Genomic DNA, 16,313 nt, shown 5'->3' on the forward strand with positions numbered 1-16,313 from the left:
AAGGTACAGAGAAGGGCAACCAAAATGATAAAAGGGATAGAACAGCTTCCCTATGAGGAAAGGCTGAAAAGGTTAGGGCTGTTCAGCTTGGAGAAGAGACGGCTGAGGGGGGATATGATAGAGGTCTTTAAGATCATGAGAGGTCTTGAACGAGTAGATGTGACTCGGTTATTTACACTTTCGAATAATAGAAGGACTAGGGGGCATTCCATGAAGTTGGCAAGTAGCACACTGTAGCACTAATAACACAATAACTAATAACTCATAACACAAGTAGCACTAATCGGAGAAAATTCTTTTTCACTCAATGCACAATAAAGCTCTGGAATTTGTTGCCAGAGGGTGTGGTTAGTGCAGTTAGTGTAGCTGGGTTCAAAAAAGGTTTGGATAAGTTCTTGGAGGAGAAGTCCATTAATGGCTATTAATCAAGTTTACTTAGGGAATAGCCACTGCTATAAATTGCATCAGTAGCATGGGATCTTCTTAGTGTTTGGGTAATTGCCAGGTTCTTGTGGCCTGGTTTTGGCCTCTGTTGGAAACAGGATGCTGGGCTTGATGGACCCTTGGTCTGACCTAGCATGGCAATTTCTTATGTTCTTATGTTCTAGAACAAGGGTAGGCAACTCTGATCCTGACATGCCACAAACAGGTCTGGTTTTCAGGATATCCACAATAAATATGCAAGAGGTATAATTGGTATTGGGACCCTTACTGTTCAATATATTTATAAATGATTTGGAAAGAAATACGACGAGTGAGATAATCAAATTTGCAGATGACACAAAATTGTTCAGAGTAGTTAAATCACAAGCAGATTGTGATAAATTGCAGGAAGACCTTGTGAGACTGGAAAATTGGGCATCCAAATGGCAGATGAAATTTAATGTGGATAAGTGCAAGGTGGTGCATATAGGGAAAAATAACCCGTGCTATAATTACACAATGTTGGGTTCCATATTAGGTGCTACAACCCAAGAAAGAGATTTAGGTGTCATAGTGGATAACACACTGAAATTGTCGGTGCAGTGTGCTGCGGCAGTCAAAAAAGCAAACAGAATGTTGGGAATTATTAGAAAAGGAATGGTGAATAAAACGGAAAATGTCATAATGCCTCTGTATCGCTCCATGGTGAGACCGCACCTTGAATACTGTGTACAATTCTGGTCGCCGCATCTCAAAAAAGATATAATTGCGATGGAGAAGGTACAGAGAAGGGCTACCAAAATGATAAGGGGAATGGAACAACTCCCCTATGAAGAAAGACTAAAAAGGTTAGGACTTTTCAGGTTGGAGAAGAGACGATTGAGGGGGGATATGATAGAGGTGTTTAAAATCATGAGAGGTCTAGAACGGGTAGATGTGAATCGGTTATTTACTCTTTCGGATAGTAGAAAGACTAGGGGGCACTCCATGAAGTTAGCATGGGGCACATTTAAAACTAATCGGAGAAAGTTCTTTTTTACTCAACGCACAATTAAACTCTGGAATTTGTTGCCAGCGAATGTGGTTAGTGCAGTTAGTATAGCTGTGTTTAAAAAAGGATTGGATAAGTTCTTGGAGGAGAAGTCCATTACCTGCTATTAAGTTCACTTAGAGAATAGCCACTGCCATTAGCAATGGTTACATGGAATGGACTTAGTTTTTGGGTACTTGCCAGGTTCTTATGGCCTGGATTGGCCACTGTTGGAAACAGGATGCTGGGCTTGATGGACCCTTGGTCTGACCCAGTATGGCATTTTCTTATGTTCTTATGTTCTTATGCACTGCCTCCATGGTATGCAAATATATCTCATATATATTCATTGTAGATGTCCTGAAATCCAGACCTGTTTGTGGCGCTCCAGGACTGGAGTTGTGTATCCTGAGCTACAAGTTCAAAGAAGCAGAATAAAATGGTTGGGTCAATAATCAACAGAAAAAAAAAAAGCAGGGGTGGCCTTATGGTGGGATGAGCAGGATGATGGTCTCTGGTTCCTGTGCTCAAAGGGAACAGGTACTTACTGCTTCAAATGAAAAATATTATGGGATGGGGCAGTATGTTCTGCACACATGCACAAAGTGCTAGCAGAGTTTATGGGAAGATGGATGTGGCAGGGACCTGAATGATCCCTCCTTTCAGACACCTCACCCTACCCCAACTCAATTATAGACCATGTGCACTTGCCCTGCAAATCGACTAGTGCCTGCTCTGCATCAAAGGGAAGTCATACTGCATACTTCTTGTATTTTCTACCCATATTATAAAATGGCTGGAAACAACTGCACTGATTTCCCAAGGTGATGTTTCTTTTCAGGATAGGAAGATAAATAATGTAGTTGTATTGTGACAAAGCTACTATGCAGTTATATTTCCACGAAACAGTTATTTAACAGTAAGCATGTTAAAAAGAACAGTTTTCAAAGGTCAAGAGTTTTGGTGAACCTCCAACTGCAAATCTTTGGCACCCTGATAAAAATTCCCACCGTGTTCAAAGCATTTTGTTTTTCCACTTAATAGATAAGAATTCTTAGAAAACAGTAATCAGAAGGAATGTGTGATTGAAGCAGGCATTAATCTTTAAAGGAGATTAAATTCACAAAGTACTGGAAGTCTCCTCCACTTTGTTTATCAATCATTTTCCCACAGTACATATAGAACTACAGAAAAAGGAAACTACATAACTAAAAATGTAATTTGAAAGGCTTGAATGCAATCATTTTTTAAAACAGCAATAGTATAGCCAGAATATTTCTGTGATGAATAAAATAATTAAGATTTCCCTTTTTTTATTTTTTTGTCCTTGAGGTACATCTTTTAAACTATGGAAAACACTTTGGAGTTGATGCAATAAGATGTGCTGTTACGGTCGTGGACCCTTGGGCCGGTTGGGACAGAGGATGGTATGCTATGGAAGGCCACAACACGCGTCCCAGCCGTGAGGCGGCTCGGGAGAGACTCAGAGAAGACTTCACCACTGGAAGTCCGAGGTCCCCCCAGGAGGAGCCCGTAGGGACCCGGACCTCTTGGACTTAGGTGGAGTCCTATGCGACCAAGAACCCAGGCAGTAGCTGAAGAGATGGACGATGGCTTGGACCCAAGTGGAAGAACTCTTCACCCTCAGGAGCCCGTGAGAGCCCGAGCCGCTGGGACTTAGGAGAAACCTCTGGGTCAGCGAGTACCAGATACCTGAGATGAGGAGGAAGCCGAAGTCAGAGTCCAGGAGCAAGCCGGGTCGGGAGCCAGAAGGTCAGAAGATGAAGCCAAGCCAGGGACAGAAGTGAAGATGGTGTCGTGGAACTGAGCCGGGTCAGAAGCCAGAAGTCAGACGTCAATACCAAAACCAAGGGGCAGAAGCAGGAGACAAGTCAGGAAACAAGCCGGGTCGAAGACTAGAGCAGTCCAAGTGTTCGCAGCAACTAGCAATCAGGAAACCTGAAGAGCCTCGTTGCAAGGCAAGGTCCTGTAGTAGCTGCCGGGTTAAGTAACCCGGCAGCGTCTGACGTCACCCGGAGAGCTGACCAGCATTTCCCACGATGGCCTCTTAAAATGTAAGCTCCCGACGCGCGCGCGCCTAGAGGACAGGGCCAGCTGCGGGGGTCGACGGCGTCTCCCTCCCCTGGGGAGCGCTGCGGTAGGCCGCGAACCAGGCCTGGTCACCCTTGGACGATTCCTTGCGGCTGGGATAAGCCGCGGGAGGCACGCTGCGGCCGGTCCGAGCCGCGAGGTAGGGGGAAGGTCCCGGGGAACGGCCCGGGACCGTAACGTGAGTTAAAACAGGTGCTCGTATTGAGCGCCTGTTTCCCTAATGCGCACACAATCACATCCTTTGGGCACCCGATGCAGTATTTAAATGAGGGGCTGCATAAAAAAGGGCACGCTAGGGGAGACTTGTGTGTCCCTAGTGCTCAAATGCATCCAGTGCCCACAATTGCAACGAGCGCAATACGAGCATCTGTTTTTATTGCGCTTCTTCTGGCCAATTTTTGCTGAAGATGCCCATAGCCAAGTTCCCCTTGCTATGTTTGTCTAAATTGTGCGGCCAGGAGAATTTTTTTTTTTAATCAAGCCAATATACAAATATTTTTCAACACCACAAGTAATACATTTAAGTGTCACAATGATACTAAATCGGAGGAACCACAGATGTCTGTATTTTTTAATTTCTCATGAGTCCTTGATTTGCAGATTGTCTTAACGCCTGCTCCAGGGCTGAAGTTAAATTTGCCATGTTGGGTGCTCAGCAGTTTTCTGCATCAGGGGGTAATAGCTAATAACCTCATCTACATCGAATTTACATTTGATGAGTGGTATCAGCTTTGCATTGGTTTGGGTGCGTGTTTTGGAAGTACTAATCTCCTTATTGCACTGAGTGCTAGCCTAGCTCATCCAAAACACTCATCCAACCACGTGTAAACCTGTGTGCTAGGCTAGGTGCACTTTAATACATTGACCCCAAATTTCTGTATAGCTCTTCTTGCCATTCTGTCTTTAGGGAAATACTCTGAATACGACCCGGATACATCCAAAGTGAAAATTCAACATAAACAGTTGAATGGTGACTTCAAAGCAGGAAAGTTTTAGTCAGGAGAGGGGTATACCTTTTACTTGAAAGTAAACATAAAACTAATCAATTATCTTTCTAGACAAAGAGAAAGTTCTCCTGGCAGTGGGAGAAAGGAAGTGGAACCAGACAGTTTGCCATCTTGGGGGCAAATTACAAATGTCTGCAGGCAGTAGTAAAGTTTGCAGGTGCCTCTCTCCACAGATTTTCTCTTTGAAAACTGCCTAATGAAAAAGTACTGGCTTGTTCCTGCTCTTTGTATTGGTTATTTTTTTTACTTCACAACAAGGGGGCTGAGCGCACTGTTTAACCCATGGTTGGACGCGCATCCACAACCCCTTATGCTATAAGGGGATTAGCGCATCCGCAATGCGCATCCAATGTGCCGTGAAACTAATAACGCTTATCATATGCAAACACACGTTGATGAGGCGCTATTAGTTATTCACCCCACATGCAAAAAAAGAGTGTGCCGGACCCGCACATTTTTATGCTCAGAAATTAACACCTGCCCAGAGCAGATGTTAATTTCTGAGCAGCCCAAGCAGAAAAAAACACTTTTCTGTACATCATCTGGCTTAATAGCGTGGTGATATTAAGATAAGGAACAAAAAGTTAAAAAAAAAAAAAATTGCAGGTGGTCACGTTAGGGAAATGAACATTCAGTTAACAAACGTCCATTTTCCTAAACTGTGGCTGTGCACTGCTTAGGAAAATGGATGCTCGTAAAATTGGGCATCTGCTTTCCTAACCCACGGACAGCCAACCTGGCCTGGGCGCCTGCTGCCAAGGAGGTGCTAGGGATGTGCAATTGACTCTAGTGCTTCCTTGGCAGCACGGCCCCTCATTTAAATATTGCATCATGCACCCAGGAGAGGTGTCTGGGTGGGCATTAGAAAAGTGGGTGCTCGGAGATCCAAGATGGCGCACTAGAGGAAGGACATGCGCCATCTCTCTCATTGCTTCAGTGAATATTGCCTGAAATGCCTCACTCAGGATGCAAACGGAGGGCCTGCGAGAGGCTGAATTTAGAAGCCTTGATGCCGGGTCTGCAAAGAGGGCTGATGGACACCCATGTCCTCAGGGGGACTGGAGAGCTGTGTGAAGAGTCACTGGAGGTTGGTCATAGAGACGCCATAATAGCTGACAATCTCCTTGATTCGTTAACATCTTTATCTCCAGCTGAAAGAACTGCACTTAAAAACCCGGCACTAACTCGAACAACTACCTTGGACCTACCGGAGAAGTCCCCGGATGGTGCCAGGGAGGAACCTCCACGATATTCGGAGGGAACCCCGACTGGATTGTAGTCTCCAGGAACGGTCGGGTCGGAAGGGGGAGAAACCTCTCTAGAGGAGATTTTGGCTTGGCAGTCGGAGGGAGAGGGTGAAGAGGTTTTCATTCAGGAAAAGGAACCTGAGTCATTATCGCTGGTAAGACCAGAACTCTTCACGCTGGAAACTATTTGGTTAGCCATTGAGACAGCTAATAAAAATGTAACAACACAACTAATCTGTTACAACTAAAATGGACCAAATGAGTAAGCAGCTTAAGAAAGTGAAGGAAAAGCAAGTCGAAATAAAAAAGGAAATGAATATATTAAAAACAGATATGGGGCAATTGAAAAATCAATACCAAGAAATGGCAAAGGATAATATATAACTCTTAAAAAAAATTAGAAAATTTAGAAAATCAACAACGAGGTAAAACTTTTAGGCTAATTAATTTTCCAAAGAAATTGATGGCGTCACCGTCAGAAATGTGGAAAAAATATGCCTTAGAGTATTTGAAGATATCACAGGTGACTTTACCACCGCTTTCTAAAATATATTATTTGCCTGCAAGGAAAAAATCACCAACTGGAATTAAAGAAATGCATCAGTTGTCTCCTATAAATCTAAATCTGACTGAGATACTGGAAACATCAACAGAGGAAGAACCCTGACCTGCAACTTTAATTATAACATTTCTACTAGATTCGGACAGGGATTGGGTCCTAAAAGGTTATTTTTGGAGCCAATTGGGAACCTTTTCTTGGTTTCAGAGTACAGATCTTCCCTGACCTGGCCAAGGAAATGCAACTCAGGAGAAAAGAATTCTTGGAATTAAAGCCCAGTGTGTTGAAACTGGGTGCACAATTCTTTCTTAAATTTCCATGTAAACATTTTATAAAATATAGAGATCTTACTTATACTTTCTTTTTGCCTTCTCAGTTAAGAAAATTTGTTAATGATAGAGTTGTGGACATGGTAGAGATTATTACCTAGTCTAGAGATTGAATAATAACCTCAAAAAGTGGCTAGAGAGTTCTGTTAAAATAATACTGTCCCCAATTAGTGCTTTTTCACAAGTTATTAGTTTTCTTTGTATAAAAATAAGTTGTCTTCTTGAGATGGATCTCCCACACATAAAGAGGGCTATTGGATGGTATAAATGTTATTTACCTGTAAGTTTGTTAAAGAAAATTATGTACTATGCCATTTTCTATTCAGTGTATCTTGTTTATCATTGAAAAAATTTAATAAACAGTAAATTAAAAAAAAGAAAACATAGAAATGATGGCAGAAGAAGACCAATCGGCCCATCCAGTCTGCCCAGCAAGCTTCACACTTCTTTTTTTCTCATACTTATCTGTTACTCTTGGCTCTTAGTAACCTTTGGTTCTATTTCCCTTTCACCCCCACCATTAATGCAGAGAGCAGTGATGGAGCTGCTTCCAAGTGAAATATCAAGCTTGATTAGTTAGGGGTAGTAACCGCCGCAGTAAGCAAGCTACACCCATACTTATTTGTTTACCCAGCCTATGTTATTCAGCCCTTATTGGTTGTTTTACTTCTCCCCTGCCGTTGAAGCAGAGAGCTATGCTGGATATGCGTGAAGTATCAGTTTTTCTTCTCCCCTGCCGTTGAAGCAGGGAGCTATGCTGGATATGCGTGAAGTATTAGTTTTTCTTCTCCCCTGCTGTTGAAGCAGAGAGCTATGTTGGATATGCTTGAACTATTAGTTTTACTTCTCCCCTGCCGTTGAAGCAGAGAGCTAGGCTGGATATGCGTGAACTATTAGTTTTTCTTCTCCCCTGCTGTTGAAGCAGAGAGCTATGCTGGATATGCGTGAACTATTAGTTTTACTTCTCCCCTGCCGTTGAAGCAGAGAGCTATGCTGGATATGCGTGAAGTATTAGTTTTTCTTCTCCCCTGCTGTTGAAGCAGAGAGCTATGTTGGATATGTATTGAAAGTGAAGTATGCATTGAAAGCCACATTATCTATCAATAAATATTGAATAAGCCTAATAATTGGTAATACCTATAGCTTTTGAACTCTTCATTAATTTTACATACTCTTGCCCACCCCTGTTTTTTTGGGGTTTTTTTTTAATTTGGAGATGGCAGCCCTCCATCCTTCCGCTCCGTGAAGGTGGAACACCAACCACTGGCATCCCGCTCCGTGAATGCCTCTGTGGCTACTGCCGCTCCGTGTAGTGTTTTGCTGCCTCCTCTTTATGCACTTCCTCTAGACCTGATGGATCCACAGTGTTTATCACAGTGGGCTCTCAACACTGAGCACCTGCTTATGATGCATTTTTATTGCATCGGCCCCAAAGTGCATAGTTGTGAAAATGCAAAAACTAGGCATGTTGTTGCATTCCCCATCTTATGTCCACCCCTGCGAATGCCTCCATGCTATTTTTACCTGTGTGGTGTGGACATTTTTCAAAATGTTTTTTTGTTTAATTTTCTTCCACGGGGCTAATTTTCATGTTATAATCTGGTATGTTTGTAGACCCTGGATCGGGGTGAGAGCTGACTCCACCTACAGGGAGGAGTGCTGTGGGGACTCACCAAGCTAGGTGTGGCCGCAGCTGAGAGACCCAACAGCAAAGAGACTTTATTGTACTGGAATGTAGAAAAACCCTCCAAGTGGGAAGAGAGAGGCACAGTCCAGAGGAATGGGTAGCTCAATGATGATATCCCTGGTAGTGGTCTGCGGAACGGGGTACGCCAGGGAATCCCTCCTTCAATGGAACTTCTCTGTATTGATCTGTTAGTGGCCCGTAGTGCCGGGTATGCCGAGAATCACAGGAGAATGTTGACAGTAGAACAGGGGGTCAGCAGAACTGAATAGTAGATGGTACTCTCTCTGAAGCGTGCAAGAAGGTTGCTGAGGCGAACATGGTAGTGGCCTGAGGTACACCGGCGGTTCCGTCAGCTGAAGGTAGCGAAGTTACAAGACTAAACCAGACAAAGCCCAGAGTGGATGAAGAGAGACTCCAGGCAGGAAGGCCCTCCAAGGAGTGGATAGCCAGAACGTGACAAGGCCCCCGAGGAGCGGGTACCTACAGCATTCGAGTCTCTAGGTCAGAAACGAGTTCAGTGTAGCAAAGAAAAGCGTTTCCGAAGGAGTGGAATTCAGCAGGAAGGAAGTCCTTGCTAACTCGTAGGTAGCTCAGATGGGCTGGCTTAAATACATGCAGGCAGATGATGTCATGCAGCAGGTACGCCCTGAGGTTCCTGCCATGACATATATAAGATGGGGACCTGGCACACGCATGCCCTAGGTAATCCCAGATTCAAGATGGTGGAGGGGATTGCCCACGCCGTCCCAGGAATGCTGAGGAGAGTGGCATGCAGAGGTCGCCAATTGTCCAAGAATTACTGATGCAGGAAAAAGGAGGTAAGCAACAGAGGCTGTAGCTGTCTGTGACCGACGGGTGCAAGATTTCATAAACATTTACATGCTTTTTGAAAGTTATCTTGGGGGTTTGCACAGCATAGAGGTGTTCCCAGTGGTGGATTTTCAAAAGAATGCACATATCTATTTGCAGGTGTAAATGTGCATGCCTATGCCATGCTGAGGCTGATTTTGAAAGTGGGCTTGTGCATATTATGCCTGGTTTGTAAAGGCTGACTTCAGACCCACATCAGCTATTATAAAATTACAATCTTACTTGAAGCTTTGAGGATTGGGGTGCCTGTTCATTTGTATTAATTCAACCTCTTTTCTTGCCTCTTAGCTATTAAAATATTACAGGTAACCAAGAATGAACATTCTTTTCCATCTCCTCTTTGAAATTCTTGAAAACTTATAGTCTGTCTGAAATCTCATGTGTTTCTACATCCCCCACGTCAGCAGTAATCTTAAAATCTTTTCCCTGAACGCACAACATCTTAATTTCTGGTTTTTAGCATGCTCACAATTTCATCAAACAGGATTAAAATGAAGCATTTATTTATTTATTTATTACCATAATAATTCTGCAAAGCGGAAGGTTTTCAGTCTGCTCGTGTCTGTTACATATTGTCTTTCCACCAGGTTATGACCCTGTTACTTCATATAAATCCTGCCTGAATTTAATTAACTAGCTGGGTCATTCATCAAGCTGAGATGTGGCCTTATCGCGTGTGATAACGCCCTACTACGTGCAACACCGGCCACAGCGCAGCAGTACTATTCAAGTTAAGGGAAGGGGAGCAGTGTAGGTGGGGTTTGGATGGAGCTATGTCCCGGAAGTGCTGCGGCTGATGTTTTTCACATTATTGCCAGCAGCACCACGGGAAATAACTACACCTTTTCTTGTGGTGCTGTGGGGGTGATCTCCAAACTAACTCTATAATTTGATTTGTATCTCTTATGCATAGTTTCCCTAGTTCATTTTAAAAACTGTTCACTTTAAACAAATGTTATTCCTTTTCACCGTTCCATTTTCAGTGTAAACCGCTGTGATGTGTATACAAATGGTCTATAAAAATGTATAAATAAATAAATAGTGTGCAGCACCACCATGAAGTGGCTGGCTGCACCCTATTCCACTCCCCCGCCCCTTTTTTTGTTTGGGAGCCATCATTCTGCTGATGATTAATCATTCAGAATGAAGAATCTAGGACAAAGAAGGGTAATACCTTCGAAAAAGACATTTGTTGCGCTAGTTCCGCAGCACCTAATGACCTTGAACGCTCTCGAGGAAACATTTCAGTGATTTCTAATGGTATATGAACTGTGCAAATATTAGCAAAAAGTAAGAACCGGGGCCACTGTATCTTCTCAGCGATAAGCCAAGATTGGAGGGGCTGGGTTGGTTGGGTTTTTTTTTTTAACATTTACAAAAGTGCTTAGAAATTCCTGCTATGAAAGGAAAGAGCTAATCAGAAAAGGAAAGTAAATGCAGGTTGATTTGTTTACATTTTGCAAACTTTCCACGCGCTCATCCAGCGGGCGAAGCGAGAGACATGCCAGCTGCTGATTGGCTGGAGAAGTGCCGGCGAGCGTATAAAGACGGGGAGACGCGGCGGTTTTCTCCAGACAAGGCTGCGGGCTGCTGTGGGACGCTCTTCGGCTTGGGGGCGAAATAGCTCGTCAACGCTCGGAGAGGACGATGTTGATGACTTTTAAACTACAATTCCCTAGACGCCGGCATTACTAATAAAGTAGGTATACGGCTGAGCTGTCCCTGCCTTTCCGGGAGAAAACGCTAATACGGGGTTGGCGGTGGTTTCTCTTTTCCTTAAATTAGAGCTTTCCAAAGTGTGTGCCGCCTGCAGTTTGCCGGTGTGTCACGTGCAAGCCCGGTGCACGTGACACACCGGCAAGTGGGAGCCAATGCAGCCGCCGGTGGAGCTCATCCCACTGGCGGCTGAGCAGTGAAATATCGCCAGCAGGAAGATCGGCATGGACGTGGTGGAGCTCACCTCACCACGGCCCGACGTCGAAACGTGCAGGTGCTCCTCCTCCTCCCTGCCCGTGCGGCCCCGGAAGAAAAGTGTTGCCGGAGCCGCACGGGCAGAAAGGGGGAGGAGCATCAGCCACGTGCAGTAGAGGAGCAGCGGGCTGAGAGGAGGAGGAGGAGGAGGCCCGGTAGCAGGGTCCCCACCACGGATCGGCCCGCGAAGAAGAGGGACGCCGCTGCCGCCGCGATCGGCCCGAGAAGATCAGGGCCGCTGCAGAGCCCATCCTGCAGCGACCCGTGAAGAGGAGGCCCAGAGGTAAGAGAGAGGCTGAGGGCCCGTAGAGTGCGTCTGTGAGCTGAGTTGAGCGATTGTGTGTGGGAGTGAGGACCTGAATGTTTGCAGAGACAGCATGTGAGAGAGCCTGTGTGTGTGTGAGAGAGACAGCATGTGACAGTGAGAGCCTGTGTGTATGAATGATTGTATGAGAGAGAGCATGTGACAGTGAGAGCCTGTGCTTGAGCAAGACAGCATGTGGGAGTGAGAGAGAGCCTGGGTGTGTGGGAGTCAGACAGCATGTGCAAGAGAGAGACTGTGTATGAATGATTGTATGAGAGAGAGCTTGTGAGAGCCTGTGTGTGTGTGAGAGAGAAAGCATGTGAGAATGAGAACCTGACTGAATGTTTGAGGGAAGAAAATAGATGGAGAGAAAAGAAATAGAAAAAAAGACAATATGAAAGGAATTGGCAAAAAAATAAGAAAGGGGAGGTGGAACAAAAAAGCCTGTGACCAACCGATTAGAAAACTAAGATCAGACAGCAAAGGTAAAAAAAAAAGAAATAAATTACTTTTTACTGATTGGCACATGTAATCTTTGGTATTGTGCAAGAGTAGCACTTTCTCTATGCTGATTTAACAATGTACCAGATCAACATGGAGGAAGTGGAAACCCATGGGGCCTGCACAGAGGAGGCAGCAGAATGGGCTTCAGTGCCAATAGCAGCAATCAGCGCCTCCCCAATAGCCATGCGGCATCAGTGACAGTGGCAGCAGAGGCATGAGAGAGGCTCCGAGGTTGCTGGCAAAAGAAAGAGAGGGGGTTTGCCTTTAGTGTGTGCCTGCCTGAGGGTGTGTCTGTGTATGAGAATGTATGGGTGTCTTCCTGGGGTTTGTATGTGTGAGAATAGGTGCCGGCCTGTGTGTGGTGTATGTGTGAGAGAATGAATTGGTGCCTGCCTGGGGGTCTGTGTGTGTGTGAGAATGAATGTGTGCATGCCTGGGGATGGTGAGGGAGTGGTGTGAAAATGAATGGAAGCCTGCCTGGGGGTCAGTTTCAGTATGTGAGAATGACTGGGAGCTTGCCTGGGTGTGAGTGTTTGTGTGAGAATGTTTGGGAGCTTGCCTGGGTGTGTGTGTTTGTGTGAGAATGTTTGGGAGCTTGCCTGGGTGTGTGTGTTTGTGTGAGAATGTTTGGGAGCTTGCCTGGGTGTGTGTGTTTGTGTGAGAATGTTTGGGAGCTTGCCTGGGTGTGTGTGTTTGTGTGTATGTGAGGGAGCCAGAGAGAGTGTGTATGAGAAAATCCAGGGGAGTAAGAGTTTGGGTGGGGGGTGTGTGTGGAGGGAGAGAGAGTGTCTTAGAGCTTGAGAGTGTGTCAGTGTCTGTGAGAGCGAGAGGTTATGGTGGGTATAAGAGCATGAATGTGTATGTATGTGACAGTGTATGTGTGAGAGAGAATGGACATGTGAGTATGTGTGAGAGAGAGAGGATAACCTCCTAATCCTCGACAATATCAGGGTGACTGGAAATCAAGAGCTCCCACAGAAGGGGACAGCAGGGGCTTTTTAAAATCCTTATTAGTTTTAATTATTCGGTGTTATTTGATATATGTGCTGTTTTGAAATATTTTATTGGTGTTTGGGAAATTGTAAAAAATGTATATGATTTTAATGAATAGAAATTCTATTTATCAGTTTTAAAATATTCTTTTATTAGTATGATTTTACTATTATAACTGATGCTTTATGTATGTTGATTTTATTTGTTTTATGAGGAATGGTGGTTCTGTTTTTCCATTATTAATACACGGAGTCTGGCTTCTTGGGGTTTCCATTTCATTTTTTGTCTAATTTGTGTTTCTTTATTTTGTATTCTGTATTTGGTGAGGGTCTGTCTCTGCTCTGTGTGTGTGACCATGATGAGAAATTCGCTAGCATAGGGATCTATAGCAATCTGGTTTGTTTTGTTTCCTCAGTAGGTGGTGTATTGGTATTCTAGGACCCAGTATAATATTTACCCTTGCTTTTTCACAGGTAGGGTTATTGTTGTGTGAGGCCTTGGTGTTATTACTGTTATGTTACAATGGGATTGCAGTATAGATTTTGAGTGTCTTTTTTGCAGGGTTTTGTGTTAGTTCACAATGTGCCTGGCAGAGGAAGGTGTTTGTGCTGCTGTTACTGTGAAGTGACACCAGAATTTGAAAATATCTTTTAGTATAATGAGCTGTAAGGGAAACATCCAAGATCCATTGTTTGGGGGAATTTCAGTGGATGCACAGAGTTACAGAACTGGAGGTGCAGGATTTATATTGACATTCTGTCCCTTCCTATAAATTCCAGACTTCACTCTCATAGCCATATAGAATTAGTTGAATGAGGCTATCAAATAATTATATAGTGTGAAACTGGCCAGCTTTTTAAAATTACGCAGAAGACCCTTTGGACTTTCTTATTAACACCAAATATTCAAAAGCTGTGTTCATCCCATCAAGCTCATATATCTCATTAAAGAGGTAAATTGAATAACACAATAACTTTGTTTTATTATTGTTACTCATAAATTATAACAATAACATTAATCTTGGAATATTATATATTTTTAATATAAATGAAAGGTTTTCACAAGATAGGTTGTGTCGTGAAACATTTTATTATGTATATATTTAAGGAAACATACATAAATTGTCGAAATACATTTTGTTCGTTTAACCTTTAACCTCTGGTTTGCTAGTAGACTGAATTACTGTGTCCCGAAATTATGTTTGTCTAAAAAGTGTGTCACCAACATGAAAAGTTTGGAAAGCTCTGCCTTAAATGATGATTTGGCTTTGTGTACTTCGCTGGTTTCTGAAACTGACAAGCTTCCTTCCTTTCGCTGTCCTGCAGGTGCGAGGAGCGCCATCGCCGCTGACCCTGTTCTACCGGAGCTCCTCCCCAGACCTCCCGATGTGGTTCCTGGACAAGTTGCTGCTGACGGCGGAAAGCGGCAGCCGAGGTCTGTCCTTCCCCAGTTTGGCGACGGATCGGATCGTGCTGGGGAAGGAGCCAGTTTCCTCCTCCAAGAGGGGGGCGGCGTTCCCCAATGTGCTGACCCCCGACAAGATCCCGGAATTCTGCATCCCCCCAAAACTGACGGCGCCGCTGGGGATCGGGGCGACGGCCCCTCACTACAGGTCTACCCCCAACATCCCAGCTGCGCTCTCGGAGCCCGGCGGCGCTCACGGGATAGCACGCGGCTTGCACCTCAGCCTGCCCGTCACGGAGCTGCATGTCATCCAGATTGAAAGTGTTGATGATGCCCCTGCAGATTTTGGCTACTGCGATGAGGAAAGTACCAACGCCGATCCTCAGTCCCAGGCAGCCCTGTCTCTGCCGCACTTACCCAAAGCACAGACCTCCTATGGCTTTTGCACACTACTGGAAAGCCCCCACACTAGAAGAAAAGAATCGCTCTTTCACAGTGACCCTGTCAACTTATTGGGGAAGCCCAGCCTCCATGCAAGGCCTAGATCCAACACCTATTGCAAAGGGGTTTCTTCTCCCCTCAGTATCAGTCCTGTGCCTGCCAGGCTTTCTCCCAGAGACGTGTTCCCGCGCCGTCAAGGAGCCTGGGACAGTGACACAACTTCTTCTGCTGAATCCTCCCCTGTTGGCTCTCCTCTTTTGAGTAGGTCTCCCAGATCGAACTCCATGTTCAAAACTTTCAGCCAAGAAAGACTGTTTTCCAGGGCTTTCAGAAAGAATTCCAAGAATGTTGAAACAAGGAACAGTTCCTTGTCCACAGAGGAAGGCAGCTCTGCGGAGAACAGTCCTTATTCCACCAGAAGGGCATCGGAGGAAGTAATTGATTCTTTAGCTTCTCTAAGCTGTGGTTCCCCTATCTTTACACTGGACCTTACCTGTGGAAGGGAAAGATTCGTGGGGGAGAACACAGTGTACTTGGACAGAGGAGGAATTCTGAGACTCTCTGCTGAATATTGTCCCGAAAACAAAAGACTTAGAGTTCGTTTGATTAGTGCGGAAGGACTTTATGACCGATCTGTTGACCCCGCTGGTATTAACTGCTGTGTCAGCCTTTCCCTTGTGCCCGGAAAGCTTCAGAAACAAAGAAGTACGATTATTAGAAAAAGCAGGAATCCAATTTTTAATGAGGACTTTTTCTTTGATGGTGTTTCTGAAGATGATCTGTACAGTACCTCGCTAAAAATAAAGGCTATGAATAAAGTATCCAGCTTGAAGAGAGATCTTGTGTTAGGTGAAAGTGAACTTTGTTTAATGTCTGTTTTATCATTATGAAATGATAAAGGCACATTCTATTTTTCAACATGCTAATATATTTTAATACTTATGTGAACACTTTTTTTTAAACTTATTTTGGGTAAGATAGACAAAACTGAAATGCTAAAATCCATATTACCTGTAGAAAGGATCAGCTTTAGAAAGTATATAGAGAAATCTGGGAACAGATTCATCAAATGAGTATTAATGTAATGCTGACCCATACAATAAACCTATATGCATAACTCAGGAGCCACTTTTTGAAAATGTGATAGCTAGATTATGAGTATTAATAATAATCATTACAAATGAAAATAATTATCTGTTCTGAGAAAAATAATTAACTACTTTACTCCATCACCTTTTTTCTTCTGGAAGCTAGTTTAGCCAATGCATCACATCGGCAAGTTTTTGTTGGATGGCTTCATTCTTGGAAAATGAACTGCAAATTCTTTGCATAAATTATATGATATGAACCTAAGGATATATCATGAGTATTGTCCTGTATCATTATGGATCTCCACATATCAGTGGCTCAAGAGGCAAAGGTAGAATTTTGT

General features: G+C 44.1%; 1 protein-coding gene across 3 annotated transcripts in view; it reads left to right on the forward strand.

Annotated features, from left to right (window-relative positions):
• The window catches only part of LOC115074810 (C2 calcium-dependent domain-containing protein 4C-like), a 41,070-nt gene extending 25,031 nt beyond the window's left edge, over positions 1–16,039 (forward strand). Inside the window, exons 1-2 of one of the 3 annotated variants that reach the window (XM_029574659.1) lie at positions 10,821–10,963; positions 14,362–16,039. In XM_029574659.1, the coding sequence (XP_029430519.1) occupies positions 14,422–15,771 (1,350 nt within the window). In that variant the 5' untranslated portion in view covers positions 10,821–10,963; positions 14,362–14,421 and the 3' untranslated portion in view covers positions 15,772–16,039. Of the gene's footprint in view, positions 1–10,820; positions 10,964–11,472; positions 11,519–14,361 lie in introns of those variants that run through there. The other 2 variants (XM_029574660.1, XM_029574661.1) reach the window with 2 other exon arrangements.
• The last annotated feature ends 274 nt before the right edge of the window (positions 16,040–16,313 follow it).

The sequence above is a fragment of the Rhinatrema bivittatum genome, chromosome 13 (genome assembly GCF_901001135.1).
Source record: "Rhinatrema bivittatum chromosome 13, aRhiBiv1.1, whole genome shotgun sequence".
Classification (NCBI taxonomy): domain Eukaryota; kingdom Metazoa; phylum Chordata; class Amphibia; order Gymnophiona; family Rhinatrematidae; genus Rhinatrema; species Rhinatrema bivittatum.